Source organism: Phyllosticta capitalensis, assembly GCF_038381095.1.
Source record: "Phyllosticta capitalensis strain CBS 128856 chromosome Unknown BKA78scaffold_3, whole genome shotgun sequence".
Classification (NCBI taxonomy): domain Eukaryota; kingdom Fungi; phylum Ascomycota; class Dothideomycetes; order Botryosphaeriales; family Phyllostictaceae; genus Phyllosticta; species Phyllosticta capitalensis.
In genome coordinates this window covers 2,310,971-2,337,462 of record NW_027117441.1, presented here as the reverse complement: position 1 = coordinate 2,337,462, position 26,492 = coordinate 2,310,971, and the positions used below count along the sequence as shown (strand labels likewise).

The window sequence follows — 26,492 nt, the reverse complement described above, 5'->3', positions numbered from 1 at the left end:
AACGACAAGTACGCGGGCATACAAAACGAGCTATGCCCTTCTCATCGCAAGGGTCGAGAGGAATTCGCGGGGCGGTGGTGGTTGGCGCAAAGTGCTAGCAGCAGGACGACGTGAAGGGCGGGGCGTGAGTAGGTTGTTGGCCGAGATGGATTGTTTACCAACAGAGGTGCTTCGGACCGGAAAGTCTTGGCGCCTTACCTAACCGACAGAACCGCGACCGCCCAGTGCATCCCGGGAGCCCTATCACATGCGTCACCACCCACACCCACCTGCACCCGGACGCCCTCTCAGGAACCAGCCGCGCGCTCGCTTCGACGCCAGCCTGTCCCAGAGGAGCGTGTTGCGGTCTCTCTAGCCTCTTTGACGACCCTCCGCCACCAACTTATCTACCGCCCATCATGGAAAAATACTCGCAGTATCGCGATCGAGGTACGCCGTCTATGTGCGCACGCGACGACAGCTCGTTGACAACACAGGCTCTGGAATCGCGCCATTCTTCCCCGTTCGTCCTGAACCGTCCGGAATCGCCCTTCCATTTCACGTCTTCCTCTTCGCATGTCGTCTACCTCTGCTGCTCGGAGCTTCCGCCATTTACTTTCTCCTACTCAGTTGGCTGCCCGTGGGTCTGCTTGTGAGAAAGGCCGCCCTATGGCTGATACTGGGGATCCCGGGTGTTTGGTGGATTGATCTCCAGATTGACGGCGTGAGACGCGGGTACGACGCCCTCTTTCATACTTCTGCGCTGCTCTGACAAGTACCGCAGATCGCTGGCGAAACACCACAAGAACCGACTGCCCGCTCCTGGAACCGTCATTGCGTCTTCGTTTACCTCGCCTCTCGATGCGCTTTACCTGGCCGCCATCTTCGACCCCGTCTTCACAATTTCGTATCCCAACACTCGTATGGTTGAGCGCGTCAATCTATTCCGCGCTTTTCTCCATGCCTTAGCACCTCCAGTTCTCCAGCCGCCTCCAAATGCCAGGCTCACTACCTTGGCGAGCTTGATTGCGAAAAATCCCGACACAAGCATCGTGGTTTTGCCCGAGTGCACTACGACCAATGGACGGGGAATTTTGCCCTTCAGCCCAAGCTTGTTGACGGTACCGGCGAGGACAAAGATCTTTCCCGTGTCGTTGCGATACTCCCCAGGAGACGTTACAACACCGATCCCTCAGACATACTTTGACTTTTTGTGGAACCTCTGCTCGAAGCCGACGCACTGTATCCGCGTCCGCATTGCCGAAGCTGTTTTTAATAACAGCATTGGCTCTTCCAAGCAATCAGCAACCGCTAGTGCTCGGGATCGGGACCTGAGCCCTCGTTCTGGTTACACCGAGACCAACGGCGACAGTGGACTTCTTGGAAACGGCGACGTGGACGGGGAGCTGTCGCCCGAAGAACAAAAAGTGCTGGACCGCGTCGCAGAGGATTTGGCGCGCCTAGGACGAGTGAAGAGAGTGGGGCTGGGGGTCAAAGAAAAGGCGGATTTCATCAAAACTTGGACGAAGAAAAGGAGGTGATCACATCAAGTGCTTCTCCTCCACACCTATATCCTACCTACGACGGCATTTGCAGCGCTTCAGCGACGGTGTGAGCATCTTTGCGTGGATTCTTTCGTTGAACTTCGTGAAAGTGGATGTGGTATGATTGATGGTCTGTATGATATACCCTCGCTAGAGAAGGAATTGATCAATCTAGGAACAGTGAACAAGGGCTTCGAAACGTCGATTATCACATTCGAGGTGACATCTGGAACCTCCACTCCCCAGACGCCATTCGAGGCTTGGTAGCAAAAGTCGTAGCACCAACGCCTACAACGACTGCTCCATGTACCTTCGAGGAGGCATTTAAATGCTCCCTACATAGGTTTCTGCACATGGGGACTGAAATATGCTCTACATGCTTGGATGCTCCCTACCCGCACTCTTTGCAAGATGGATAATTCTCAGCAGTCCTTCCGGGACCTTGCTACCAAGCCTTGGTTACTGACATCACACCTTACCTAGCCAACACAAACCAATTCCCAGCAGTCCAAAACCACAGACTCGCCTTCTCAATAGTAATGCAAAAAGGCACAATCGCCCCTGAGCCTGCAACAAAGCCCTATGAAAGAAACAAATCCACCAGATTTCCACATTAGCCTAATCCAAAAGCAACCGGACAACTCCCAAGAAGACGAACACCCCCAAACCGACCCCGAACGCCATGTCTCCATTTCCAATCGGCGGAGCCTGGAACCTCCTCGCCGCGTCGCTCGCCTGCTCCGTCGCCGTCGTAGCCGCAGCTGTGGACACAACCGCCGTGCGGCGAGTGGCCGAAGACTTGGTGTATCCAGTTTCCGTCGCAGACGCGGTGGTGGTGGAGGGCGCAGGCTTCACAATCAGCAGCGTCGTCTGCCCGTCGACCGAGTAGACGCTCGTCACGATGTCACCAGCCGCTGCTCCACCCGTTTGTCGCGCCGCTGCCGTCGTTCCCGAAGAGTCTGCATCCGTCCACGTCTGCGTCGCCATCTCAGGAGTGCCCACAACACCACCGCCCGTCGGCGTCTGCGTCTCCGTCATAGTCAACACGGCCGTAACACCGCCACTCAAAACCGGCCCCTCGCAATCCCCTCCAGCCCCTCCTCCCCCTATCGCCCCCGGCGCCAACGCCTCAATCCACCGCTCAAACCGCTGCAACCACCCCACCGCATCCGGGACGCCTGGGGCCTGGCAAAAAGCTTGAAGCGCCCTCGACTGCGTCTCGAGGTCCGTCTGCGACGCGCGCGCGTCGTTGTGCAGACACGCCAGGCAGCGCGTCCAGGCGGCGTTTTTGCCGGCGGCGCTGGTCGCGGCCGAGTACGAGTTGGGCGGCGAGGTGCAGATGCAGCCGCGCAGACGCGCCGCTTGCGCCGGGTTGCCGGGGGTGATGGCGTACGCGTTGGACGAGTCGGGGAAGAGGGATTGGTGGCAGGTTTGGACGAGCCTGAAGATGAAGCCGCAGCCGGTGGTGTTGTAGAGGCATTGAGGGATTGGCGATTGTGATGGTGACTCTGTTGGGTTCGAGTTCGAGGTGTTTTGAGGCGTGGTTGAGGTGGTTGTGGGATTGGGGTGCGCTTTGCAGGTGCTGGAAAGATCGTTGTTGCCGGGGAGGGGATTGTCGGACCAGCCGCCGCTGAGGTCGGTGCGAGGGATGAGGGTGAGTGGATGCGAAGCTGAGGGAATTGCTTTGTTGAAGGAGAGGGAGTAGAGAGGGAGCGAGAGGGCTGCGAAGAGGAGGAGGAGGAGCAGGAGGAGCGTGAGGAGACGCTCGAGTCGGAGCGGCCGAAATCTCATCTTGGTGTCGAGTGAGTAAAAAGAGAATCGAAGGTTGTGGTCAAGGTCGTTGATTCTGAGGGGAGCTGTGAGGAAGTGATGATGTTTTGAGTGCTTTGTCTTGGAGTCAATGTGGGAGAGCGAAGGTCATTACTGCTTCAATCGAATCTATTATCCCTTGTACACGTTGGTAGTCACGAGGGTTGGCAAATGATCCATCAAGTGGTCTTGTGAATGGAAGCTAAACGACATTTGGTGTTGGACTGCCGACAGCGGAGGCCAAATAGGCTGGCTTCAAGTGACGGAAAAGATCATGATGCCATTAGACATCAAGCATTGAAGGACTATGATGAATGAAGCGTTCAAGCGCTCAGCAGCTGTACGAATTGGGTATTCGAGTTTGTAGAAGAACGCACTTCTGCTTGACCTTAGATTTGACATCTCATTTAATCGGACATGGAAAGGACATGAATCCGAAAACAGAACTCGACTTCAGGTAGCAGCTATTGGGTGCATCCGCGCGTAGTCTGCCTATGAAACGCAAAAGCGGGAACTCCGCTTGAAAGCTGGCAATTGAAAAGCTGTCTAGTCGAGGACCTCTCGGCAGCAGAGTAGCAGAGTTCGGGCTTGACTTTGACTGTCTCCGCTGGTGTTCTCTCTGAATCTTTATCCTCTTGTTGAAAGGTGCCATCGGTGACAATAAATTGTGATCTCCCAGTCTGCAAGAGGGCGGCTCGAGCTGATTCATACTTGAAAACTGCTACATCAGGCCATCGAAAAGTGAAGGACAGGATAGACTGGTTTCTTATATAAGATCTTCAAATTGTAGCTGTATCTTGGTGAGGCTGGCTCAAATGGCAATCTTCAGCCCTGCTGATTATATCCTTCATGAATCGACGGCGAAATGTCAAAAGTACAGTTTTTCGAATGCCAATGGCAACCAAATTTCAGGACCGAAAAGAAGAGAAAAAGAATTTGGGAGCCAAACACCCTGTCACCAAATACAGCCCAGCAACTCCATTCCCAGGCGGAGAAACGTGGATAGCAGGCGAGAACGCTAACAAAGAACGAAAAACTTCAAGGAGCATTCAACGAGCCCTTAGAAAATCTCCAACCCTTCAAATTCGACCACCAGATTCCGCTGTGTGACTCTTGGACCACCATGTTGGCGTTCGTACAGCGACGCGCCCAGGTTTGCCGGCCGCGAGGCGTAGACGCCCACGCGCACCGCCTTGCTCTCGACGCCCCAAAAGAACCACGTCACCTCGCGCAGCTTCTTCCAGCCGTCGTGATCGTCTTCGTACCAGAGCCACAGCGCGTAGCCAATGCGTTCCATTTTGACGCGCAGGTCGGCGCGGCGCGCGCGGGTGGGCGGCAGCGCCGTCATGGCCCAGTCTGCACCGTCGCTCGTTGCGCAGACGGACGTCGCGTGGCATTCGTTGTTCCTGAACTCGAGGCCGAGCTTGACCCATTTGGGGGCTGGCTCGGGGGGCCTGTACGCAGGGGGAGGGGCGCTTCGCGGTTGCGGTTGTTGCTGTTCCTGTTGCTGCTGAGGGGGCTGCTGGGTGTTCGACGAGGGAGGCAGTGGCCTGGATCCATCAATTCGGCCTGGAGGTGCCCCTGCAAATATCACCAGTCCCGCCTGATCCCATTCGAGCTGCCAATCGGCCGACACCGTCACCTCGGCGCAAATAAAGGGGTTGCGGAGCGAGGTGTAGAGTATGGGCGCCGTGGACGTGTCATTGTGCGGCGGCTTGCGCCAAAGGTCGGTGTTTGGTTGCGCAGACAAGGTAAAATTACCCATCCATTCTGGCACGGCGGACCCAGATATATTGAGCGCCGTAAAAGACGAACTGTCCGGATGCATGCTCTTTTCTCTGGAGTTGAGAACGCTCCTGCTCTATCCTCTTGCGCTCCGGTTTGTTCCCAGTTTATGATGTCCAACCCCGCTCTTGTCTCCCAGTCGCGATGCTTGTTTTATGGGTCTTGGTGGTACGTGGAATGGGCCCTCATTCGCGCGGCGTGGGATAAGCTGACGTCTCGAATCGGCAGTGGCTGTCGCAGAAGGAAATGACTTTGAGGAGAGCAATTGGAGGATTGCGGGGGAGTATATGGGTCTTGCGCGCCTGGCAGTACTCCCGCGCAACGGATGGGCCGTCAGGAATCGCTGCGAAGGGAGTCAATGCACGCACGCATCCCTTAGTGCTGACGCCGGTAGGCCTCTCCTGATGTTCTGGGAAAGAATGTATAAGCTTACCGAACCAGATTCTGCACAGGTGTAACGTACAATTGCTCGTTCCGGAGCACACGTAGGGCGGACTAAGACAGGAGGAGCAAATATGCCTTCCGGTGGACCCAGGCGAGTAGATATAAGGTTATGAATAGATGATGGTGCATAGCCTCGAAAGGCGTGCCGTGCGGAAATCAGACGCTACCTTCCCGCCGGCCCGCGCCTCGAGACGCCTTTGCCGCGCTGCCGAAGATTCCCATAGTTGTGTTGATATAAGACGTCTTGTTGAGCCATGGAAGCGCGGCTGGGTTCAATGCGGTGGTCTACGGGGTACTCCGTCCATTGCTCTCAGTCGCCGAGACCGCGACGGGACAGCAGTGTGGCAAGGCGCAGGGACAGCGCAGCCACGGTGCGGTCAAGCTTTGGATGAATGTTGTGACGATGCGACCTTTGACTGCGGCGTTGTGCTGTCTGTGGCACGAGCAGGGATTGGGCTTCGGAAGCGCGACCCCAGGGCGACGTCCAAGGGGTTTCCTCTGCCCTGTGACGAGGGGTTTTAGCTTTTGGTCCGCTCAAACGTCGAACTCCTCCAACCGACAGATCAACTCGACGACTTGAGAAAAGATAATCTCGAAATCCAGCACGGCCTCCCCGCTGCGCACATCGGATACAGGCCTCTCACCGCATGGGTGGTCTTCGACGGGGTCCAAGTTTTTCCCAGCGCGGTTGCTTCTCCGAACCACATGGCGAAGATGACAGCCGTTTGATAGTTCCTGGCACCGAGAAGAGCCAGATCCGGACTCGAGCAGAAGCGCCATCTTGACCTCGGGACTAGTCGCATGGAGCTCTGCACGAGAAGGAGTATCCAGTGACACGACAGGAGGAGCAACGTCTCCCAGGGTTTCCTCCACCCTGGACAAGACAATAAAAGCTGCAGCGAGCCTCAGGCCATCAGCTCGAGTCGATCTCAAACGTCGAGGTGCATGGCCAAATCTCCCGATGATTGTCTTCGTCTTGCCATGTCGTGTTGGGACGACGAGAACCGGAGGATTGTCGACATTGGACCAGCCCGAAGCCCAGGGATTCCACATGGACGGAAGCAGTCATCTTGTCCTCCATCAATCTCAAGTCAAGCAGTCCGAGATGACGCGCCTGTTCCAAGGCCGAAGCTGATTTTGGCGGGCTGGCCCCGTTTCTCAAAGGCTGGGCTGACGAACAATACTCGCAACATGCAGGGCGCAGCGAGCCCCGGTGTCAGCAGCGCTGTGAGCTGGTGGCACGCAAGAGGCTCAGAAGTAGGCAAAGGTGCTGATGATGGACAGCCAAGTCTCCCAAGTGCAGAGACATAAGAAGGTAGGCAACGACTTTCGGTCAGGCACCTCAGGTCTACAGCAAGGCGGTGCTGGTCTCGAGCAAGTTTTGGACGGGGAAAGCGGGCCACTTCATCGCCTCCACCCGTGGCCCACAAGAGCCCACAGACTCTTCGTCATTTGTAGACAATCGTCGCTTGTGACCAAGGCCGACCAGCAGTCGTCTTTTCTTGAAGACAGCGCACCGCCACTCACCGCCACAGCTACACCAAAAATAGGACAGACCTCACAGGCCGCGTACCCACCTCGCCACTTTGTGCAGACTAACCACCAGCTTTCTTCTGGCCAAAAAGCCAACGACGTCACATCCAAGACGATTACCGCGTCTGTCGCGAGGCAGCCGCACAGCCCGGACGCCGAAGAGCCTCATGCTGCCGCTGATTGGCCGTGGCTCACTTGTGCTGTCGTGGACAATTGCCTGCTCCACTACTTTCTCCATACATGGCCTCTCTATGCTGAGCTCATGCGAAACCAGGCCAGAGGGGAGCAGCTGAAGAAACACTGGGGCTCTCTTCCCTCTCCGCATATGGATTGGCTGCAGCCTCAGCGCGGCCATGCCTTCGGGCTTCGGCCGATGACAGTGATTTTCAAGGCCGTCCAGTGGCACCAGTTGTAAACTGGGGAATAGCTCCAAGACATGTATGACTGCGAATCTATATAGGCTGGGTGTGATTGCACTTCTGATTCCAATCATCAACCACTCACTACTCAACTCTACCATAATCACCAACGTCTTTCGTTGCACTCCGCACTTTCATACCAAAACAACACCTCTTCAAATCACCAACACAATGCAATTCCTCACCGTCCTCTCCCTCCTCGCCGCCACCGCCGTCGCCGGCCCTCTCCACAAGGTCCGCCAGGCTGGCGACAGCTCCGGCACCTGCGGCGGCGTCCCCTACTCGAGCGGCACCTGGACTTGCTTTGAGAACAAGGTCCTCTGCCCCATCCAGAACGGCAAGCAGTTCCAGCACTGCAACAGCCAGTGCTATGACCCGTCCATCTGGAGGTACGTCGAAAAAAGCTTCAATTCCCCTCCAAACACGCACGACCCGGTGCCGATTGAGTTGAGGGCCGTGCCGGCTGGCCGAATCTGTTGGGTCAAGCCAGTCAGCTAGGACCTTGGGTGGTCTGCTCTGGTCTGGCCCGTCAGGCCACGGTCCTCACTCTGCCTGCAACACGACGGCCCCCCAAACCCCCACACCCCCTTACCCCAAACGCCAAACTACCCCCACCCACAGTCTAGAACACTGGACCACTCTCACTCCCACATGCTCTCTCACATCAAACCTCTCACTAACATGCCTCCCACAGCTGCAACGGCGGCCAGCTCGCTCCCGTGGGCACCGCCACGCCCGGCACCCCCCTCGGCACCCCCGTCGCCACTCCTTACGCCACCCCCTACGCCACGCCGCAGCTCAACTTTGGCGGCTTCGGCACCCCTGCCGCCGCCGGCACTCCTCCCGTCGGCACGCCCCCTGCTGGCACGCCCCCCGCCGGCTTCGGCACCCCTGGCGCCTTCACTCCCGGCGCTTTCCCCACCCCGACCCCCGGCGCTGCTGCTGGCCCCGGTGCCTTCTAAGCCTCTCCTCACCATCGCTACCTACTCTTGACTGAAAAGTTGGACGGCTGAGAATGACCAATTGAGCTGGAATGGCTCGTTGGCCGTGTTGGGAGGAGATGAAGGAGGAGCAAATTGGAGACAAGACGTCTTCCTCATGCGGAACGAACGAATCACTGGGCCAGGAACGGATGGACGGACGGACGGACGGATGGACACGATGATGGGGTGGCAGACTGAATCTCATAACCTTTTTTTTTTTTTTTCCTCCTTGAATACCTCTTCTTTTCTTTCCGTTTTTGTTGCCATGTAATACCTCCACTGTATAATTGTACAGACTCCTCTATTTGGGGCGTGCGCGCGCACGCATACACATGCATTTTGCAGCGTAGCATCATCTTTTTCGGCGTTGGTTTGGACCACCAGAACTAGACAAACGACCGAAGAAAAGAATCAAAGAAGACTCGAAAAAAGTCATTGCGGCCGTGGCATCAGTGTGTGTGTGTGTGTGTGTCTTGTGTGTTTGGAAACGAGGGAAGCGTGTGGTTGGGACCTGCGAGATTGGGTACATAGGCAAGCAAGCGGTTTGACATGGACCCGCACGCAGCAAGGCAAGCGAACGCGCTGGGTTTTTGCTCGCGGGGCGGAAATGAAATGGGGAGAAAATCGTAGGGGACGTGTCTAGCCAAATATTGAGAGGGCTCCAGGTGTTTTCGGTGGATGGGAGACAGAACCGCCCGCCGACTTGCCCATGTAGTCGACAACAAATGCAGGCAGATCAAAAAGATTCTGGCCCAGACGGCGGCGGTCCTAAACATGGTCGGGGAAAAATCCATGCACAAGGGCGAGAGGCGGAGAAGAGGACGGAGATGAAAAGGTTCTCCATTCTCATATAGCCCGAAAGTACAGGATGGCTACAGAACGCTACAGTAAGATCAAGAACCTCGCCGTCGTGACTTGTAGGACTCTTCGCTACCTATATATGGCCCCCGACTTCTCCTACCTTCGACATGCGGCTTGGCCCCTTTCATGTTCGTTGATGGCCTCGATCGTTGGCTTGCTAGTTGACTTCGCCATCGCCTTCAGCACACCACACCACATCTGCTTCAGCACTCTTCTCGCGCCTGCGACTACGGCCCCCCCCAAACCTGCTGCGTTGTATTGCATGTACCGGAAGAGAAGAAAGAAAAAAGAGAAGAAAGGAATGGAGGGGAATGGAAAAGAATGTACTCGACTTGCAAGATAAAAAGACCACAAACGTCCAGCGACACAAACCGTTTGCCCGGCAGTCTAGCCCTTTGGCGCGTCTCCCCCATGTCGTCTTCCATATCAGCGCCGTCACTTTCCGCTGCCAGCAGACATCTTCAACATCGCTTCTCGTCAACTCCAGGCCTCAGCATCGTTGTCATTTGAGGCAACTCCCACCCTTCCAACAAAAGGGGCACGACCAGGCATGATGCCGTCCCCCACGACTTCAAAGCCGCAGTACCGCTCAATCCGACAACGGCCCCGGCCCAACCATGCCCGCGATGTGGCCAACGCGATTCTCCGCGCCCGAGTTGACGGGCGGCAGGTGCGGCAGGTGGGGGTAGTGGAAGCCGTAGCGGTGCGGCTGGCCCCCGTGGCGCTGGTGCGAGTGCGAGCGGAACGACGAGTGCGAGCGCGACCGCGACGTCGCCCTGCTGTTGTTGGTGTTGTTGCTGGACAAGGGACGGGAGGGTGGAGACAGCGGAGGCCGCAGACCACCCCCTGGCGACAGCTGCGTCGCCGCGGCCGTGTCCAACACGAGGTTCTGTTGTTGCTGTGGGTTGTTGTTGTTGTTGTTGTTGTTGGTGCTGGTCAAGATGTTGGCGCTGGCGTCGCTGCGCCGGCGGACGGATGACATGCGCGCGTCCAATACGTCGTTGGTCGATTTGCTCAGGGGAAATGAACCCTGTAGAACGTGCGCCGTTGATCCATTGCCCCCATTGCTATGCGGAGTCTCTGGGCAAGACAGAGCCTGGCCAGGAGGACCCGCGGTGTGAGAAACGGGGGACGCAGGCTGGCTGGGTCGACCGGCGGGAGGAGGTTTGGGGAAGACAAAGGGCGGCGGCGAGCAGTCGTGCGGCGAGACGTTTTCCAACGGTTGCGCAGTAAAGTACGAGTCGGCGCGGAGGCGCTTCGACGGCGTTGCCTGGAAGAGAGACTCGTTGCACCCGGCGAATATCGAGTTGTTGCCGTTGACCGTGTTGCATGCCGTCGTCGACCCGCGCCGGCTGCTGGAGACGGACTGAGGGTAGCCGCCCAGGCTGGCCAGTGCGAATTTCTATAGTCTCGGTGGTTAGTCTGGCAACAATCGAACTGCAAATTTTAAAAGAACAACATCTGCTTCAAACGTTCGTCTTACGTCACGGATCCTATCGCCCTCCTCCAGAGACCGCAACCGAGCCTCCAACTGCCTCACGCGATAGTCTGGTTTCCCTAGCCAGACGTGAATCCAGTGAACTATGACTCCAGTCCCCACAAGGCAGTAAAACCCCATAGAGATGTACTCTTGAAGGTTGAACTCCTTGTCGGCCATCACCATCTTGGTGTGGTGTCCGCACAGAGCGCCGCGATGGTAGTAGAGATGTGTAGAGACTTTTGTTTTCAGGGGAAGACGAATTTTCTTGTATATCAGTTCGGAGAGATAGGTGGAGCTTAGTAGAAATCTTGTGCCTGTGCGCGAGCGAGCGTCAGCGGGCAGGACGTCTGATTTCTACTCTTCTCGCCAGAGGCTCTTGGCTACTTACTGACCTTTTGATGCCACACACCGCACTCCTGGTAGTGACGAATTGAACGCCTATCGTGGACCCGGTGTGTGTTGCCCTTGAAACAACCCTATCCAATCTCCCAATAAATTCCTTGCTCGCGTCCGACTTCTATACTCCATTCTCTATCAAGGAAAGGGAAGCTTTGGCCAAGCTTCGCCATTGGCCGGCGCAGCTGCTCGGGAGGCGATGAGATCTGCTTGTCGTCACGGATTCCAAGCGACCATTCCCCGATTGTACCTCATGGGGTCGTCAAGGTTGCATCTGTGCTGGCCAGGAGTCGGCGCTGGCGCTAAGAGGTCGTCGCAAGAGGGCTGCCGACCTCCCAGCCGTAGAGGCAAATGTCGTCAATCCCTTTCTTCAAGCGCGGCTATACCGTTGCCCGGATATCCGTGACCGGTCTGTGATATCGAAATGTCTCTGGATGAGCAAAAGATTGTCGACTAGTCGTAAGCTTGGTCACAGTGCAGGCGCTTGTGCGAGACACGTCCTGCAAAGTGACTCCAATGACGCTTGGATTAATGCGCTTGGGTTGACGAGGTGGTGGTCGATTTCGTACCGGGTCGGGTTTTTTTGCCTTGTAGGTAGGTGGGCAGTGCAAAACATACACAAGTCTTGACAGCCGGTGGGGGATCTCAAGCCGGGCTGGGATATTTTTGAGGCTGTGATTCGTCCAGCATGGTACCCTTTCTTATTTTTTGACACCCCTGATTGTCAATGAGCATTCCCCTGTCTTGGCGACAAGAGTCCAGATGGGATTCAGAAATGGACACTAGTCGATAAAGTCAGTAGTGGTGGCGGTGTTTAAGGAAAATCTAGTACTTGACGGAAGTACGTTGCGCATGCATCGTTGATCGACCGATCCTGACCACTCATGGCCCAGTGCCTGATAAGGTCAAGAAACAGGCCAACAGGTGCGGCATTAGTGCTCGTTGACATAGTTCAGGGGGCCACGAGTGGTGCAGTCTTGGTGTTCGAGAAGAGAACTCCTACCTGCGTGGGACGCCGACATTGCATAGTCCAGTAGACAAGAACTTCTGGGCGGACATGGATGGCGAAGTACTCCCGACGAAGCTGTAAATGAAAAATAGGCAGAGTGCGCCAGGAAAAGGTGTGTTCAAGTCAACTGAGCATCCTTTGCGCTAGGGCTTGCGACTGATGTGCCGCAGGAATGCAAAAGAGACCCGGTGCCGCAGGAATGCAAAAGAGACCCGGTGCCGCGGAAATGTGACAGGTCTGTAGGTTACATTCCCCGGGTCTAATGTGTGAATGCTCCCTGGATTCATCTTGTGTGCTCGTGGAACAATGGACGAAAATTTTCTCAATCTGCCTCGATGGCGGTCGATTCGCAGCACCGGCCTGTCCTCATGGGAAGCCCAAGTCGCATAAGTGGTCATTCTTGTTTGCAGGAAGCAGTTTGCAAACGAAGAATGGTCGCAGAAAAAACCTTGATTCCAGACGAGGAGGCGAAATCATTGACCGTGGAGACTGAAAACGAGATCCGGGCGAGAACAAAGCTGGACAAGATGACCGTAGACGACGGGGCCCCGTGCAATATAAATAAATGCACAGGAAAGTCAGTCGACGAGAGCAGGGGAGACTCCAGACCTATTATTTTCGAGTATACGTCTCGGAGGCATGGGCCCACCCGGTGAGCTCCGGATCATTCCAAAATCCACCAACACCCTGCAACTCCAGTCCATGCAGTCCGCTCAAATACGTGGAAACAATAAATACTCAGCCACTCATCACCCCAAAAAGCTTTTCACCGCTCCTCCAACATGTTCCAGATCGAGAAGAAATGTGTCGTGTCCGAATAAGCTCTTTTCCTCTCCGAGCTCGATGTGCGTGACATTGCTATTTCCAGTACGTCGCAGAGTCTCCGCAATTTCTCTTTGTTGCCACGCTGGGAAAAGAATATCGCTTGCAACACCTAGCACCAGCGTAGGGATGTTTGCCAATGGCTTCATGCCTGCAACCAGGTCCGCGGGCGGTTCCTGCGAGCCTGAATGGGGTGATGTTTGGGCTGCGGGCGAAGACTGATTGCCATTGGCTTGTTCCTGTTCTTCATAGGGTTGGTCAGGTAGGGTCAAATTGCATATGTCGGCAGTCGCCGTCGCCTGAGCCTTGTTGCCGGCAGCGAAAGCCGCCAGCTTGCCTTCGTTTTCAGCCCTAAGGCTGTTGATGCGAAGGCGATGCTCGAGGCCCAGGTCGAAAAGATCCATCGCCTTTGAGACGTAGAGCATGCTGTTGGCATCGTATTCAAGGCACCACTTTTCTCCAGCATGGTCAAGATATGTTTCAATCAAGAAGTCTGGACAGAGAGCAGGGGGCTTGGACGAATCAGCCCGTCTTCTCCCAAAGCGTTGCTCCCACTCTGGACCACTTCGATAGGTGACGGTTGCAATCTGGCGCGCAAGTTTCATGCCATTGTGCGGCGGTATTTTGTCATAGTAGAACCCGCGGTTCCAGTTCGGGTCCGTCATGAGCACTGGTTACGTCAGTCGTGCCCCTGTTGCAATTCCACATCACATACCCTGTCTCTGAGTGTGGCGCATGGCTATGCTGTATGGGTGGCTACGTGCACAGCCGCTGATGCTGATGATTCTGCCCACGCGTTCGGGATACAGCACGCCAGCCGCTAGACTTAGCATACCTCCCATGCTTGAGCCTACACTTGCGTAAAGCTTTTGAATTCCCAGGTGGTCCAGGAGCTTGAACTGTGCCCGCTCCATGTCCTCCATGGTCAAAATCGGGAACCTCGTGCCATAGCGTTCGCCATTTGCAGGGTCATACGACGATGGTCCAGTCGAGCCATAGCATCCACCAATGACATTTGTGCAAATAACAAAGTACTTGTCCGTGTCGATTGTTTTCCCAGGACCGATAAACTTCTCCCACCAACCGGCTTTGGGGTTGGCCTCTGTGCTGTGTGCGTGGCTAGAGGCGGAGAGACCAGTGTGCAGGAGGATCGCATTGCTTTTGTCGGCATTGAGGTTGCCCCAGGTCTCATACGCGACATTGAACTCGGAAAGAATTCCACCCCAGTCCAGAAGTATAGGGTCCTTGCAGACAAAAGTCTCGTGGTGTCCGCTTGTATACGTCGGTTCGGGACCTTGCAGTGAGCGTTTCTGCAGAGTGGCAGAGCGATTCTCGACAGCGTCCAAGCACGGGAAGCTCAAGGCGGGATTGGTCGACTCGATTTCGGGATCTGGCTTTTCTTTGGCGGCGGGCTGAATCTTTCGTGGGCCATGACTGTGGATGCGGCGCGAGGTTTGCCATGCGTAAGCACCGGCAGAGCGGGGCGCTTGGGTATCGACAGGTTGGGATCGGATGAAACGCAGAAGTTGGCTTGCTTGCCGCGGGGCAGCAGAGACTTGGCGTAGAGAAGCCATGTTGAAGAGAGGTGCACAATTGAGTCGTTATCTCATGACGGCTGTAGAAGTAGACAAGAACAAAAAGTCCGAGCTAGCTTCCTCTGACGCCATTCGCCGGCTATCGGACTTCTTTGTCAGCGACAAACAGAGACTCATGCCACCAGCCATTCCGAGTGCGGGCAGCCAGATGGCGACAAAGCACATGACTGGAGCTGACATATTCCAGGCTGGGCTTGCTTAAATTCGAGGCTCAGGACTGTTTGCACCGAGGCCTTCCGGTCAAATTTTGGAGGGGTGCTTCGCCGGGCAGGTCCGGAGCGCAATCTGAAAGACGTCCCAAGACGCTTGCGTTTGGACAAGAGAGACATCAAGTCGCATGATGATTCGAGACATTACAAGGTGGTTGTCAAAGCTTACGATTGTTGTTTGAATGGGCTGTTTCAAAGACTGATGCGGACAAGCTGTGAGAGAGCAGGTGAGCAAGCCCAGGTTGAGCTAAGAAAGAGCTTGCTTCCAGCTCGAGCTCGAGAAGTGGTTTTCTTTGAACATGCAAAGTTGAGGTTGAAATAAGCACATTGGTGACATTCCTCCAGGACCTAGGCGACTGTCAAGCGTGTCGGCCATTCAAGATGACTGCATTGTTTTGGTTCTGCAGCAGCACACGTGTTGCCCCTCAGCTTGGGCAATTGAAGTGTAAACATCGCAACAGCTGCCAACGTGGACCAAGAAGAACATGCCATAGTGCCGAATCCATCCAAACACTTGGCGGGAAGGAAGAGTTGGCTGGACCCTCATGACAAGCCGTTGTCTCGACGGCAAGAAGGGTGGAAATGAGAACGGGGACCAAGGCAGCGACGTCCAAGCAAAGCATGGCAGACTGAGCATCCATGCTGCGGGAGCGGGTCGTGGTGGTGGGCTGCTGCGGGCAGAGTGCATGCTGCGAGCTGCACCCGCACTGCAGCTGTCCATGGGAATTAATGGCAAGGCGAGTTGAGTGGTAAGTAATGATTTGGTGTTGATTCGACCGAGCCCATGGCGGTCAGCTGGCTGGGCGGTCAACCCGGATCGGACAGATCAGGAACGAGCCAATCAAGGCCGGCGCGGTTTGTGGCTTGCTGGTCTGACGGCGACAAGAGGCTTCGCCGTCTCCAGTCTTTGCCAACAAGGTGCTCAAATTCTTGCCCACACTCGACCTTTGCTGACCCTCCTTCTCCCTCCTCCTCATAAACTCACCCCGCTGCCTCTCTCACCTCGCCATCACCTCCCCCACGCCCTCGCCCCACCCTTCTCTCCCGTACAACCCTCGCTCCAGGGCCGCTCGTTGGTCCGCAGGGGTGCAACCATGGTGTTGGACAATGATACTAGGGGCTGGATCATGACCGCCATGAGCGGTGTAGGTATGGTCGACTTCCCCGCATTCATTCTCTGCGCCATGACTGACGTTTGCGGTTAACAGCATGCACGCTTGGAGGTTAGTCGCCCGCGTCCAACATTCTGCCGCGCGGTACTGAGTCGTACAGCTTCAATAATATGTGTCGATATCATTATCCGCATGCTACCAGGCCAAAGAAACTTTAGGATCCAAGATAGCAATGCCTTCTTGTCTTGTTCCCTGAGCTTGAGCTTTGGAGTCATGGTATGAGACTCTCTTATCCGAGTTTTCCAATGACATCACACTCACAACCCCAGCTCTTCTCGTCGCTCTACAGCATGCTGCCATCCGCCAAAAACTCTCTGCAAAAAGGCGGCCATTCTCCAAAATCATCAGCATGGATCCTCATCATTTGCTTCTTGGGGGGTGTCATTGGGATACAGATTCTCTCCCGTATCATGCACCAATTCATGCCATCCCACGTGGTCGACTGCGATCACAGCCACGACGAAGAAACCCCGAAAGAAGACGCCGACTTTGATAAACCCCACCACCACGAAGACCACGAAGACATTCATTCACGATCTCACGATGCAAGCGGAGCCGTCAGTATGGACGCCTCAATGCACAGCGAAATGTTTGGCAGCCAAGATTCTTTGCGGCCCCCCAAGTCCAATCTTTCCCGAAGACCATCTCTACCCATGCAACTCGCCCACAAGGCGTCCCAGTATCTTTTGAAAAAGTGTGACGAGGGCGGACCCTGCCATGGATACACTGACCCATGCGGCGTCGACTGCTTCAAGATTGTGCAAGCAAGAGGAGGCACAAGATCGGCGTATGGAACCATCTCATCAAGATCTGGGACGCTGCTTCGCCAGGCAACGGCATCTTTCCACAACTCGATACACGGAAAACCAGTCGACGAGACGACGCCCCTGGCACAAGTGCACTCGGAGCCGCAAACCATCGACTACAGCACGCTCTCGAGTAACCCGTCGCACTATCACACGCACGGCAGCCGCAATGGCCGGTCGAGGTCACCAAATCCCCACGCGCATCAGGGACACGACCATCACTCGCACGCGCACGATGACCCCGACGCACAAGCGCACCACCATCACCACGTGCCCACCAACGCCTTCCTCTCCATTGGCCTCCAAACCTCCATCGCCATCGCGCTTCACAAGCTGCCGGAAGGCTTCATCACCTACGCAACCAACCACGCCAACCCGCAGCTGGGCTTCGCCGTGTTCCTGGCGCTCTTCATCCACAACATCACCGAAGGCTTCGCGCTGGCCTTGCCGCTCTATCTGGCCATGAACTCGCGGTGGAAAGCCATGGTCATCTCGACGCTGCTGGGCGGCGCGAGCCAGCCGCTCGGCGCCGGCGTCGCCGCTCTGTGGTTCAAAATCGCCGGGCACGCAGGCATCGGCGAGCCCGGCGAGGCCGTCTACGGCGGCATGTTTGCCGTCACTTCCGGCATCATGGCCAGCGTCGCCCTCACCCTCTTCCAGGAGGCCATGGATCTGACACACAGCAGAAATCTGTGCATGGTGTTTGCATTTGTCGGCATGGGCGTCTTGGGCGTTAGTAGTGCGCTGACGGCTTAGCGGCGTTGAGGAACAGGTACACTAAGGTAAAGAAGGAGGTTGTTTTGGATTCGATTGTTGCATGCATGCATTCTTTTTCTGATGTTGATATGTATCACGCCCGCCATGTTGAGACGACTGTTTTGCTTCGTGTGCTGATTGCTCGCTTCGCACTTTGCGCCTCATGCCTTGGTTTTGCTTCGATTGCTTGCTTGCCTTCTTCCTTGCACTGCACCGCGTATTGTATATTCATCCCCCCACGCCGCCATGTCACCCCCCCTTTACACACTAGACTGATGCCCTCTCACGAGCCACGGTGTTTAATGACCAGTTCTTGCAATCGCATATATCCCTTATCACATTGCGCCTCGATCGCCGGACAGTCTATTCATTAAGATTCCCGTTGAACGCCCCTTTCCCGCCATCTCCATGTCCATCGACCGTCACGTCACCCAAGACGAAAAGTCTTGGTTCGAAAGACAAGACCTATAGAAAAACACCGCCCCAGAACGCCATCCGTGAATGCTCGCTCGTAGCACATGACTAGCACATCGATGCCATGTCCGATTCCATCCCATGCCATGCCATGCCTTAACTCGGCGGCCACCACCACCACACCGTCCAACAACAGAAGAGAGCAATAATCTTTCTATACACTAGTGACCCCCGTGCCCAATCTGCGCCAACAGCGGCAACAGCATGCCGACGGCTTGCACCGCAACGTCGGACCCGGTGATGCCGCCGCCGGACCGCCGCCCACCGTGGCCGGGTACGTCGAGCAGCCCTGCCTCGCCGCCGTAGCCGTTGGAGAGCGGCACGTGGTGCTGGGATGCGTGCGCGCCGCTGCTGGGGCTGCCGGCCGCTTCTTGCATGCTGTGCATGGCGACGTAGCTGCGTGGGATTGTAAGCTCGTTTGTTGTTGGTGGGACGTGGGGACAGGAGGGGGGCTCACAGAAAAGTGCCGCCGGAAAACAGCAGCACGCAGCCCGTCGCAAACTGCATGCCCTGCTCGCCGCCGAGCGTGTCGCGGCCGGCCATGTTGACCGCGACCCACGTCAGGAGCGCGCCGACGGGGGCGGCGAGGCTGAAGACGAGCAGGTGGCCGCGCGCCGACCGCTTGCTGAGCCCCTGCTTCAGCAGGACGGACGTCAGCCCGAAGGCTGCCGGCGCCTTGTGCACCATGATGGCGATGAAGACGATGATGCCGAGCTTCGCGCTCGAGACGCTCGACGATGCGCCGAGGGCAATGCCGTCTGCTGCGGCGTGGATTACTAGGCCTATGGTCGTGGCCGGGGGGTTGGAGACGGGCGACGGGGGAGCGGCGTCGTCGGCCGGGTAGAGCGAGGGCGAGTGCGAAGGCGAGTGGTGGAGGCCGCTGGAGAGGTTGGACAGCGAGATGTGGAGCGGACGAGAGGGCGTCGACGAGGCAAAGACGGACGGCAGCGCGTCGATGAGGTACATGAGGATGAAGCCCAGGACCAGCGATATCCCCACCCAGGCGTGCGGTTCGCGCTCATGCGCCTCGTCGTGATGCTCTGCTGGAGGCGGAGAATCCTTCTCTTGCTCGTCTTGGCTGGCTGGCGCAGCCTCGCGCCGCTCGACAAAAATGACGTTCTCCCTCCTCTCGAGTCTTCTTGTGTCGACGAAATTGTCCGCGCGTGTGTCAATCGATCGCGGGGTTCCTGCGCCGTGCCATTGGACCTGTCGGGTGGCCAGGGAGTGCGAATCAGAGTGCGCCGTATACAAGGTCTCGATGCCCTCGGGAATGATGACAATCAGAGCCGTGCCGATGAGCACGCCGCTGCCTAGCGCCGAGATGAAGCGCAGGTTGCGCTGGGAAAGCGAGAAGGAGAGCGGTAGAGATCCGGCCAAAAAGGACCTGGGACGAGAGGTGTCAGCCACGGCAGTACGAAGCGCTCCGAGACACGCACGAAATGGCCATGATCATGCTCAGGCCGAGCAGCATGAAGAGGCCGTTCCACATGGTGGGCGGTTGTCGTTCGAACGGCTTCAATGCGCTCTTGGAGGTCCAGGAGACTTTAGCGGGAGAGAGCTCGAGCGGGCAACGGCATGCGGCAGACTCTGGTCAAAAGATAACGGGACGCGAGGGCGGCGGGTGGGAGTTTGGCGATAGGTAGTATGGGACGAAGGGTGTTGGTAGTCGAGGCAACTAATGGTGGCCCTGCGGCACGAGAGCGTGGGTCCTCTACGTGGCCTGGTTGGAGGACTGAGTTTTCGATATTTGGAGCTCCATGAGTAGCTGGAGTATCCGCCCTTGAGATGGTCTTCTCCGAATGACGACAAGGCGTTTGTTAGTGCTGCTGAGGTCCAGAGACGCCCACGAGGCTGAGTGAGGGCGGCCACGATTTGTTGCTCGTAGGGCTGCGCCCCCCACGCGCTAGCGCCAACGCGTCTTCCTCGCGCGCGGGAGCTTCAGCTAGCACCTTGAGCTCCGCCTTAGCCTCCCAACATCACCTCAATTCCTGCCAACACTCTCGTTCTACCGACGGAGCGCAACATGGCGACGACTAAGGAAATTGAAGCCCTCCAGGAGTGTGAGTGCTCACCCATTGCGTCGCATGGCGTTTACTGACACCCGCCCAGTCGTCGCAAACTCGAACGAGGCGCTGAACATCAACCTTGTGCGCCGCGGCACTCCCGTCTTCGAAGATCCGTTCAACCCTGCCTTTACCTACCCCATATTCGGCGAGGACGAGAGCATCTTCGGCTACAGCGACCTGGAACTCAACCTAGACTTTGCCGCGCATGACCTCAAGCCTTCACTGCAGATCAAATACGACAAGAAATGGGTCCCAATCGGAAAGACCAAGGCGATGGATCTGGAGGAGATACTCAAGGAATGGGTGCACCCTGATGCCTTGCGCTCCGAAAAATCAGGCGAGAATGGTGGTGAGGCCGTCGACAGCACATGGCGCCCGCCGGGCCAGCTCCTCCACTCGTACACGCAGGGCAGCAGGCAGTTTGAGATCTGGTACGGATCTCTGGCGGATCCTGCGCTTCGAGAGATTCTCCATCGCATGCAGATCCTGATTCCGCTGTTCATCGAGGGTGGAACTCTCCAAGCCCTCGAAGACTTTGACTGGACGATTGCGCGCTGGAAGCTTTTCCTCTTGTAAGGCCCAATTAGTGCGCTTCGCCCGTACTAGCTAATAGCACCAGGTACGAAGTCACGCCTTTGGATGACGACTCGAATGCTTCGCCCTACACTTTTGCCGGCTTCTCGACAACGTACCGTCTGTGGGTCTTTCCTTCAAAGTCAATGCTGGGTGAAGATGGCAAGATAGAGGATCTGCCCAAGCCTTCCAGCCCTCTGGACTGTCCGTCGCGCGAGCGCATTTCTCAATTCGTCATAATCCCGCCATTCCAAGGCCAGGCACATGGCAGCCACCTCTACAACACCATGATGTCTCTTTTCCTCAACGACCCGAATGTCTTTGAGGTGACAGTCGAGGACCCCAACGAGGCGTTCGATGATCTCCGGGACTGGTGCGACCTTGCGCGGCTCCGCTCCAACCCCGAATTTGAGTCTCTTACCGTAGCCGACTCGGTCCCCGAAGACGCCCTGCGTCCTGACATTACGACCCCATCGCATCTCATCTTGCCCGAAGATCTGCTTTCCAAGATTCGACGCAACTCCAAGATTTCATCCCGCCAGTTCCACCGTCTGGTCGAAATGCACACGCTCAGCAAGATTCCGGCAATGAACCGTAAGCCTGCCCGCATCACCCGTAAGCACAAGGCAGCCGATGCAAACGATCGGCGTTACTATTTCTGGAGGCACTTGGTGAAGGAGAGGCTTTTCAACCACAACCGCGACCAATTGATGCAGATTGACGCCAGCGAGAGGGTGGAGAAGGTTGAGCAGGCCCTTGGTGGTGTCGAGTTTGACTATCAGAGGCTGCTCGAGGTTGCAGAGAAGAGGGCTGCAAGAGGCGAGGGCAGGAGTCCCAAGACGATCCCAGCCAAGCGCAAGGCGATTGTCGAGGACGATTCGGAAGACGACGAAGAAGTGGAAGTTAAGAAACGCAAGTAATTGCCGGTGATGGCACGGCATTGGCGATGGATATTGGGTTGGTCATATTGGGCGAGGCGTCTGGTCACTGGAAATAGCATTGCTGGATGGGTGGTTTCGTGAAAAGTACGGTTCAGATACCAATGGATTTTGATGGGATGCGACGATAAGTTGATGAGGCGGGAGTGCTTGGGCCTATTTGGCCGACGGCTAGCCAGTCACAACGCCGCCATTTGCAAAGCACCAGATCAACATGTAGCAACAGAGATGGAGAGTCGTGAATTGTGCTGAATATTCGACGGGAATGGCATGCCAAATGCTCGAGCCCGACAAGCCGCTACAAGCCGCTCCGTGTCGGAGAATCGGTCGGACAATCAAGGGCTCAGCGCGGCGGCGAGCTGTGCTTTTCCCAACTGGATCCCGCCGGAGACCCCAACAGAGAATTATCTGAGCTCCATCTCACCCACACCACCTTTCCTCTCCACCACCACCTACCATCCTCTCCCCTCCTCCCACCAGTCCTCCGCCATGTTGTCGCGTGCCCTGAGGACTTCGGCTGCGGCCCCGCTGCGCCGCGTCTACGCTGCTCCCGTTGTTGCGCGCCGCTCCGTCACCACCGATGCCGCCTCGTCGCACGTCGACCCCAGTGCTGTCCCCGCCGTTAGTTGGAACCATTGCCTCTAGGGCTATCTAATGAGATGGAATGCGATTGATGACTGACGCTGGCGACAACAGGAGGATGCAAAGCCCTTCGACGTCCGCCTGTCGGACGAGTCCTTTGAGACCTACGAGCTCGACCCTCCCTCCTACAACCTCACCACCTCCAAGAAGGAGCTCAAGCAGATGTACTACGACATGATTGCCACTCGGTACGATGATTCAGTTGCTTCAATTGCCAGCTTCCGCGTTGGGAATTGCTAGATGGACCAGCCTCGCTAACGTTGGCTCCCCCGCAGCCGCATGGAGATGGCCGCCGACCGTCTGTACAAGGAGAAGAAGATTCGTGGTTTCTGCCATCTTTCGACTGGCCAGGAAGCCGTCGCCACTGGCATGGAGCACGCCATCACCAAGGCCGACGCCATCATCACCGCCTACCGCTGCCACGGTTACGCCTACATGCGCGGAGCTTCCGTCAAGAGCATCATTGGCGAGCTTCTTGGCCGCAGAGAGGGTATTGCCTACGGCAAGGGTGGCTCTATGCACATGTTTGCTCCTGGCTTCTACGGTGGTAACGGTATCGTCGGTGCTCAGGTTCCCGTCGGTGCTGGTCTTGGCTTCGCCGAGAAGTACATGGGCACCAAGAACATTAGCATCTCGCTGTACGGTGACGGTGCCAGCAACCAGGGTCAGGTCTTTGAGGCTTTCAACATGGCCAAGCTGTGGAACCTCCCCGTCATTTTTGGCTGCGAAAGTATGGCTTCCTTGTCATAACGTGCCCAATCTGAACGCTAACCGCGACACAGATAACAAGTATGGTATGGGTACCTCCGCTGCCCGTTCCTCCGCCTTGACCGAGTACTACAAGCGTGGTCAGTACATCCCTGGTCTCAAGATCAACGGTATGGACGTTCTCGCCGTCAAGGCCGCCGTCCAGTACGGCAAGGAGTGGTGCGCCGCAGGCAACGGTCCTCTCGTCTACGAATTCGTTACCTACAGATACGGTGGTCACTCCATGTCTGACCCTGGTACCACCTACCGCGTAAGTTTTCCGCCAGTTTTGGACCGGCACGAAAGCTAAACAAGTTGGCAGACCCGTGAGGAGATTCAGCGCATGCGCAGCACCAACGACCCCATTGCCGGCCTCAAGCAGAGGCTGCTCGACTGGGGCGTCACCAGCGAGGAGGAGCTCAAGTCGATTGACAAGAAGGCGCGCGCCGACGTCGACGCCGAGGTCGCCGAGGCCGAGAAGATGGCTCCCCCTGACCCGACCCCCAGGATCCTCTTCGAGGACATCTACGTCCGCGGCTCCGAGCCCCAGTTCATGCGCGGCCGCATCCCCGAGGAGAACTTCTACTACGCCGAGTCCAACTAAGTTTGTGATGGATCTTGGTTCCTTCTTCGTACAAGGCTGGCAGCATTGGGTCATGGTGGCGTCGTAGTCGACGACGGGCTACGTCGACATTTCGACAACAGCAGCAGTAAATGAGACACATGATACCTCCTGGCGAGCGCGCGCGCGTGGCGACTGGCCGGTGGTGGAGTTTGATAGTAGGTCGTGGGGGTTGTACTACAAAGAGACACTAGACTTGGGGTTTGTTCCTGGAGTCGTACTATTTACTAAATTCCCACTTTTGCAATGTAAAGCTTTTCTAGAGAATGACTTGTTTGCCTGGGGATAACCAACAAGAACACTTCGAAGCTTGCGTTGGCCAACCGGGCCCCATGCCCTCGAAGTGCTGCAGGGCCTAATTGATTTTCAAGAAGGGGACAAGCGGCATGTGGGGCGACTTGTTATTCCCAAAGATCTATGAATTCGCCCTTCTCTCACATCACTGTCTAAAACCACTCGAGTCCGGTAAAGGGGAAGCATCAAATTTCAACAACTGAACCATTTGTACATCGCGTGTGGCCTATAAAGATCAATTTCAACGGGCATTTGCACCACACTAAGCGGCACTTCGTTTGCCAACTACATACCACCCAACAGAACCTACCCGGTCACCAAAACGCTAGCAAGCGCGTCGGCTCAGCCTTGCACGGCTTTCTCAGCCAACTACTCAGGCTTTCGCCCTACAGTAACAAAGAACTCGGAGTGGGCACCAGGCACGTCGAAGAGGCACTCCTTGGCACTCTGGTGCCATTTGCGAACAGCTTCCTCCCCACCAAACCGATCCGCCTGCGGCAAGACCATCTTCTCGAGCAGCAGATTGAACATGGCCGGCGTGGACTGGCTAAAGTAGCGCGTCATGTCGGTCTCGGGCTCGCCCGGCAGCGTGTGGATGACCCAGCGGCGGCGCTCGACGTTGACGTCGACGAAGCCGGCAGCCCGCATGCGCTCGGCGGCGTGCATGCCGGCCCGCAGGTCCAGCCCGCGCGCCTCGAGCACCCCGTTCATCGTGCCCTCGAACTCGTACTCGATGTGCTTGCCGTCCGCGTCGTAGAAGTAGGGGTCCATCTCCTGGATCTCGAGGTAGCCGCCGGGCACGAGCAGCGCCTTGGCCCGCGAAATGTAGCCCGGCCAGTCGTTCATGCCGAGGAAGAGCAGCCGCGAGAAGACGTGCGTGAAGGTTTGGGGCTGCAGCGCTGCCAGAGGGCTGGAGCTGCTGGGAGGCGCGGCGGCGTCGACCTCGAGGACGTTGCCTTCGAGGAAGTGCAGGTTTTCTGGCGCTTGCGACCGCGCTCGCTCTGGTACCGGTGTGATGTCTAGCCCGTAGACTTGGGCTGAGGGGTACTGGCGTGCAATGGCCATGGTGCCGTGGGCGGTCCCGCAGCCCACATCGAGGATTTTGGATGGGTTGGGCGGCAGAGGCGCTAGAGTGACTTGTCCGCCAAGCAAGGATTTGATGGCTGAAGATTGGATATCGAGACGGTCTTGTTCAGTTGCACTGTGGAACATGTTAGATTGTTTTCTACTCGAGGTGGAGATCTCATATGACCTACTCATTTGGAAGTATGTAGGCTGATGAGGTGTTGTGAAAGGTACGGTTTGATACTGTCGCCATTGTCGTTGATTTGGACAAACTGGATAACTTGAGATATCAGAGAGGGTCTAACGGCGGTTAGTAGTAGTAGCAGCCGCGCTCATTAACTTTTGTATATGGACCACCCGCGATAAGACGGGGCTAGTGGTTACAGAGGCGATTGCCAAGGAAGTGGTTCTACCCGGATACAGACGGGATATCCATCGTTGCTAGTAATCCCTTTTGAAGCTGACGAGCCAGAGCGTAGTCTCTCAAAAGGTTAATAGAGAGGTGGTAGTGGGATTGGACCAATCGGCAAAGCCGAACACTGCAACCTTGCAACTGAGGCTTGCACCCGGCTCTTGATGACTACCGAACGGACGGCGGACGGCGGAACGGCTCGCCCTACCGTAGAATTGGAATTGCCCCTCTTTCGAAACTATTTCTCTTTGACACGGTGTGAGGGTTTGTCATGTGCCAACTTTTACGACGTACGAGGAAGAGTGATGTTAAACAACACAGAGAATATTGACTCCATCTCGGATAGTCCAGGGAAAACACGGAACACTGAGAATTAAAGCTTCCGGTAATCTGCTGCCAAGGTGAATGTGACTTTGATGTTGCGGAACTTGGCTGCCGTTTCCCCTCCGTTAGCGAAAGCAATTACGTATCTTCGTTGAACAGGCGCAAGATTGAGGTGCAACGGATGGTGGGTGGGCTGACCGTTACTGGCGCTAGACGTGCAGCCCATGAGACGGGTCATGATGGCAAGAGAACGTCAATTTCCAGCCGGTCTAGAAAAGTCTTGCGAGCTCCGAGCGAATGGAGAGGTCGACATTTCAAAGGTCTTCATACGTTTTCCGGGTTGAGGTGGTTGGGCTGTGTTGACGTACGTCAGAGTCTAGCTGGAAATAAAATCTACCGGATTGTCACAATTGACCCTGCCGCTGTGAGTCTCCCAGATGCGGTCAATGAAAATGGCAGTCTGACAACGCGCAGAGTTCGCTGTTTGGACAAGCCATTTTTGGTGGCTCAGATGTTGCGGCAGCTTGTTTATCAAGATTGGTCGTTCGGCGATTGGGAAATGTTCGGCAGAGCCATCACCAGAGAGCAAGTTGATTTTGCTGGAAGTGTTGTTGCTGAACTTCCTGAAGTCTTCTCGTGAAGAGCATGTGTGGACATGGCGAAGGTGGAGAACAGAGTGGAGTTGACGTCGGCGTGCCTGAATATCCTGTGGGCGCCAGAGCCTCAGCACGGT

The 26,492-nt window shown here is 56.3% G+C and overlaps 14 protein-coding genes across 14 annotated transcripts; 7 read left to right on the top strand and 7 right to left on the bottom strand.

Annotated features, from left to right (window-relative positions):
* Positions 1 to 398: 398 nt before the first annotated feature.
* Positions 399 to 1,520, top strand: BKA78DRAFT_247860 (putative vacuolar protein sorting protein Vps66; the record flags this gene model as incomplete). Its single annotated transcript, XM_066884332.1, has 3 exons — positions 399 to 429; positions 477 to 714; positions 764 to 1,520. 3 exons carry the CDS (start codon positions 399 to 401, stop codon positions 1,518 to 1,520), a joined length of 1,026 nt encoding a protein of 341 aa, XP_066746884.1.
* A 621-nt stretch (positions 1,521 to 2,141) lies between these two features.
* On the bottom strand, positions 2,142 to 3,314 carry BKA78DRAFT_293961 (uncharacterized protein; the record flags this gene model as incomplete). The annotated part of the gene is made up of 1 exon (XM_066886276.1): positions 2,142 to 3,314. One exon carries the CDS (start codon positions 3,312 to 3,314, stop codon positions 2,142 to 2,144), a length of 1,173 nt encoding a protein of 390 aa, XP_066746883.1.
* A 1,078-nt stretch (positions 3,315 to 4,392) lies between these two features.
* Positions 4,393 to 5,160, bottom strand: BKA78DRAFT_351272 (uncharacterized protein; the record flags this gene model as incomplete). The annotated part of the gene is made up of 1 exon (XM_066891133.1): positions 4,393 to 5,160. The coding sequence occupies one exon, from the start codon at positions 5,158 to 5,160 to the stop codon at positions 4,393 to 4,395; it is 768 nt and encodes a 255-aa protein (XP_066746882.1).
* Positions 5,161 to 5,633: 473 nt separating this feature from the next.
* Positions 5,634 to 6,724, bottom strand: BKA78DRAFT_104663 (uncharacterized protein). The gene is made up of 2 exons (XM_066882143.1): positions 6,206 to 6,724; positions 5,634 to 6,064 (listed from the first exon to the last, which is right to left on the bottom strand). Exons 1-2 carry the CDS (start codon positions 6,612 to 6,614, stop codon positions 5,847 to 5,849), a joined length of 627 nt encoding a protein of 208 aa, XP_066746881.1. The 5' UTR covers positions 6,615 to 6,724; the 3' UTR covers positions 5,634 to 5,846.
* Positions 6,725 to 7,893, top strand: BKA78DRAFT_104496 (uncharacterized protein). Its single transcript, XM_066882141.1, has one exon. It carries the CDS (start codon positions 6,835 to 6,837, stop codon positions 7,507 to 7,509), a length of 675 nt encoding a protein of 224 aa, XP_066746880.1. The 5' UTR covers positions 6,725 to 6,834; the 3' UTR covers positions 7,510 to 7,893.
* Positions 7,685 to 8,475, top strand: BKA78DRAFT_351271 (uncharacterized protein; the record flags this gene model as incomplete). The annotated part of the gene is made up of 2 exons (XM_066891132.1): positions 7,685 to 7,902; positions 8,208 to 8,475. 2 exons carry the CDS (start codon positions 7,685 to 7,687, stop codon positions 8,473 to 8,475), a joined length of 486 nt encoding a protein of 161 aa, XP_066746879.1.
* A 720-nt stretch (positions 8,476 to 9,195) lies between these two features.
* BKA78DRAFT_104480 (uncharacterized protein) lies at positions 9,196 to 9,804 on the top strand. The gene has a single exon (XM_066882140.1). It carries the CDS (start codon positions 9,365 to 9,367, stop codon positions 9,698 to 9,700), a length of 336 nt encoding a protein of 111 aa, XP_066746878.1. The 5' UTR covers positions 9,196 to 9,364; the 3' UTR covers positions 9,701 to 9,804.
* Positions 9,805 to 9,928: 124 nt separating this feature from the next.
* Positions 9,929 to 11,263, bottom strand: BKA78DRAFT_104509 (uncharacterized protein). The gene is made up of 3 exons (XM_066882142.1): positions 11,226 to 11,263; positions 10,841 to 11,151; positions 9,929 to 10,759 (listed from the first exon to the last, which is right to left on the bottom strand). Exons 2-3 carry the CDS (start codon positions 11,018 to 11,020, stop codon positions 9,947 to 9,949), a joined length of 993 nt encoding a protein of 330 aa, XP_066746877.1. The 5' UTR covers positions 11,021 to 11,151; positions 11,226 to 11,263; the 3' UTR covers positions 9,929 to 9,946.
* Positions 11,264 to 12,991: 1,728 nt separating this feature from the next.
* On the bottom strand, positions 12,992 to 14,638 carry BKA78DRAFT_293956 (homoserine O-acetyltransferase-like protein; the record flags this gene model as incomplete). The annotated part of the gene is made up of 2 exons (XM_066886275.1): positions 12,992 to 13,734; positions 13,780 to 14,638. The coding sequence occupies 2 exons, from the start codon at positions 14,636 to 14,638 to the stop codon at positions 12,992 to 12,994; spliced, it is 1,602 nt and encodes a 533-aa protein (XP_066746876.1).
* A 1,324-nt stretch (positions 14,639 to 15,962) lies between these two features.
* On the top strand, positions 15,963 to 17,602 carry BKA78DRAFT_330635 (Zinc/iron permease; the record flags this gene model as incomplete). Its single annotated transcript, XM_066889796.1, has 3 exons — positions 15,963 to 16,017; positions 16,141 to 16,256; positions 16,310 to 17,602. The coding sequence occupies 3 exons, from the start codon at positions 15,963 to 15,965 to the stop codon at positions 17,600 to 17,602; spliced, it is 1,464 nt and encodes a 487-aa protein (XP_066746875.1).
* A 635-nt stretch (positions 17,603 to 18,237) lies between these two features.
* Positions 18,238 to 19,565, bottom strand: BKA78DRAFT_351267 (Zinc/iron permease; the record flags this gene model as incomplete). The annotated part of the gene is made up of 3 exons (XM_066891131.1): positions 18,238 to 18,472; positions 18,534 to 19,460; positions 19,513 to 19,565. 3 exons carry the CDS (start codon positions 19,563 to 19,565, stop codon positions 18,238 to 18,240), a joined length of 1,215 nt encoding a protein of 404 aa, XP_066746874.1.
* Positions 19,566 to 20,042: 477 nt separating this feature from the next.
* On the top strand, positions 20,043 to 22,015 carry BKA78DRAFT_264708 (acyl-CoA N-acyltransferase). The gene is made up of 3 exons (XM_066885450.1): positions 20,043 to 20,136; positions 20,186 to 20,714; positions 20,762 to 22,015. Exons 1-3 carry the CDS (start codon positions 20,100 to 20,102, stop codon positions 21,633 to 21,635), a joined length of 1,440 nt encoding a protein of 479 aa, XP_066746873.1. The 5' UTR covers positions 20,043 to 20,099; the 3' UTR covers positions 21,636 to 22,015.
* Positions 22,016 to 22,142: 127 nt separating this feature from the next.
* On the top strand, positions 22,143 to 23,646 carry BKA78DRAFT_330633 (pyruvate dehydrogenase E1 component alpha subunit; the record flags this gene model as incomplete). Its single annotated transcript, XM_066889795.1, has 5 exons — positions 22,143 to 22,274; positions 22,350 to 22,483; positions 22,571 to 23,025; positions 23,078 to 23,313; positions 23,365 to 23,646. 5 exons carry the CDS (start codon positions 22,143 to 22,145, stop codon positions 23,644 to 23,646), a joined length of 1,239 nt encoding a protein of 412 aa, XP_066746872.1.
* A 681-nt stretch (positions 23,647 to 24,327) lies between these two features.
* On the bottom strand, positions 24,328 to 25,276 carry BKA78DRAFT_351264 (S-adenosyl-L-methionine-dependent methyltransferase; the record flags this gene model as incomplete). Its single annotated transcript, XM_066891130.1, has 2 exons — positions 24,328 to 25,159; positions 25,215 to 25,276. 2 exons carry the CDS (start codon positions 25,274 to 25,276, stop codon positions 24,328 to 24,330), a joined length of 894 nt encoding a protein of 297 aa, XP_066746871.1.
* Positions 25,277 to 26,492: the final 1,216 nt, after the last annotated feature.

What these genes read in the sequence shown, in the direction of transcription:
- BKA78DRAFT_104663 (XM_066882143.1), bottom strand. Translation starts at nt 6,614, where the DNA reads ATGTGGAATCCCTGGGCTTCGGGCTGGTCCAATGTCGACAATCCTCCG. An exon ending in CGTCGAAGACCACCCATGCG is followed by an intron (nt 6,065 to 6,205) that starts GTGAGAGGCCTG and finishes CCCTCGTCACAG; the next exon opens with GGCAGAGGAAACCCCTTGGA.
- BKA78DRAFT_104496 (XM_066882141.1), top strand. Translation starts at nt 6,835, where the DNA reads ATGATGGACAGCCAAGTCTCCCAAGTGCAGAGACATAAGAAGGTAGGC.
- BKA78DRAFT_104480 (XM_066882140.1), top strand. Translation starts at nt 9,365, where the DNA reads ATGGCTACAGAACGCTACAGTAAGATCAAGAACCTCGCCGTCGTGACT.
- BKA78DRAFT_104509 (XM_066882142.1), bottom strand. Translation starts at nt 11,020, where the DNA reads ATGGTGATGGCCGACAAGGAGTTCAACCTTCAAGAGTACATCTCTATG. An exon ending in AGGGCGATAGGATCCGTGAC is followed by an intron (nt 10,760 to 10,840) that starts GTAAGACGAACG and finishes CCGAGACTATAG; the next exon opens with AAATTCGCACTGGCCAGCCT.
- BKA78DRAFT_264708 (XM_066885450.1), top strand. Translation starts at nt 20,100, where the DNA reads ATGGCGACGACTAAGGAAATTGAAGCCCTCCAGGAGT. An exon ending in AATTGAAGCCCTCCAGGAGT is followed by an intron (nt 20,137 to 20,185) that starts GTGAGTGCTCAC and finishes ACACCCGCCCAG; the next exon opens with TCGTCGCAAACTCGAACGAG. An exon ending in CGCTGGAAGCTTTTCCTCTT is followed by an intron (nt 20,715 to 20,761) that starts GTAAGGCCCAAT and finishes TAATAGCACCAG; the next exon opens with GTACGAAGTCACGCCTTTGG.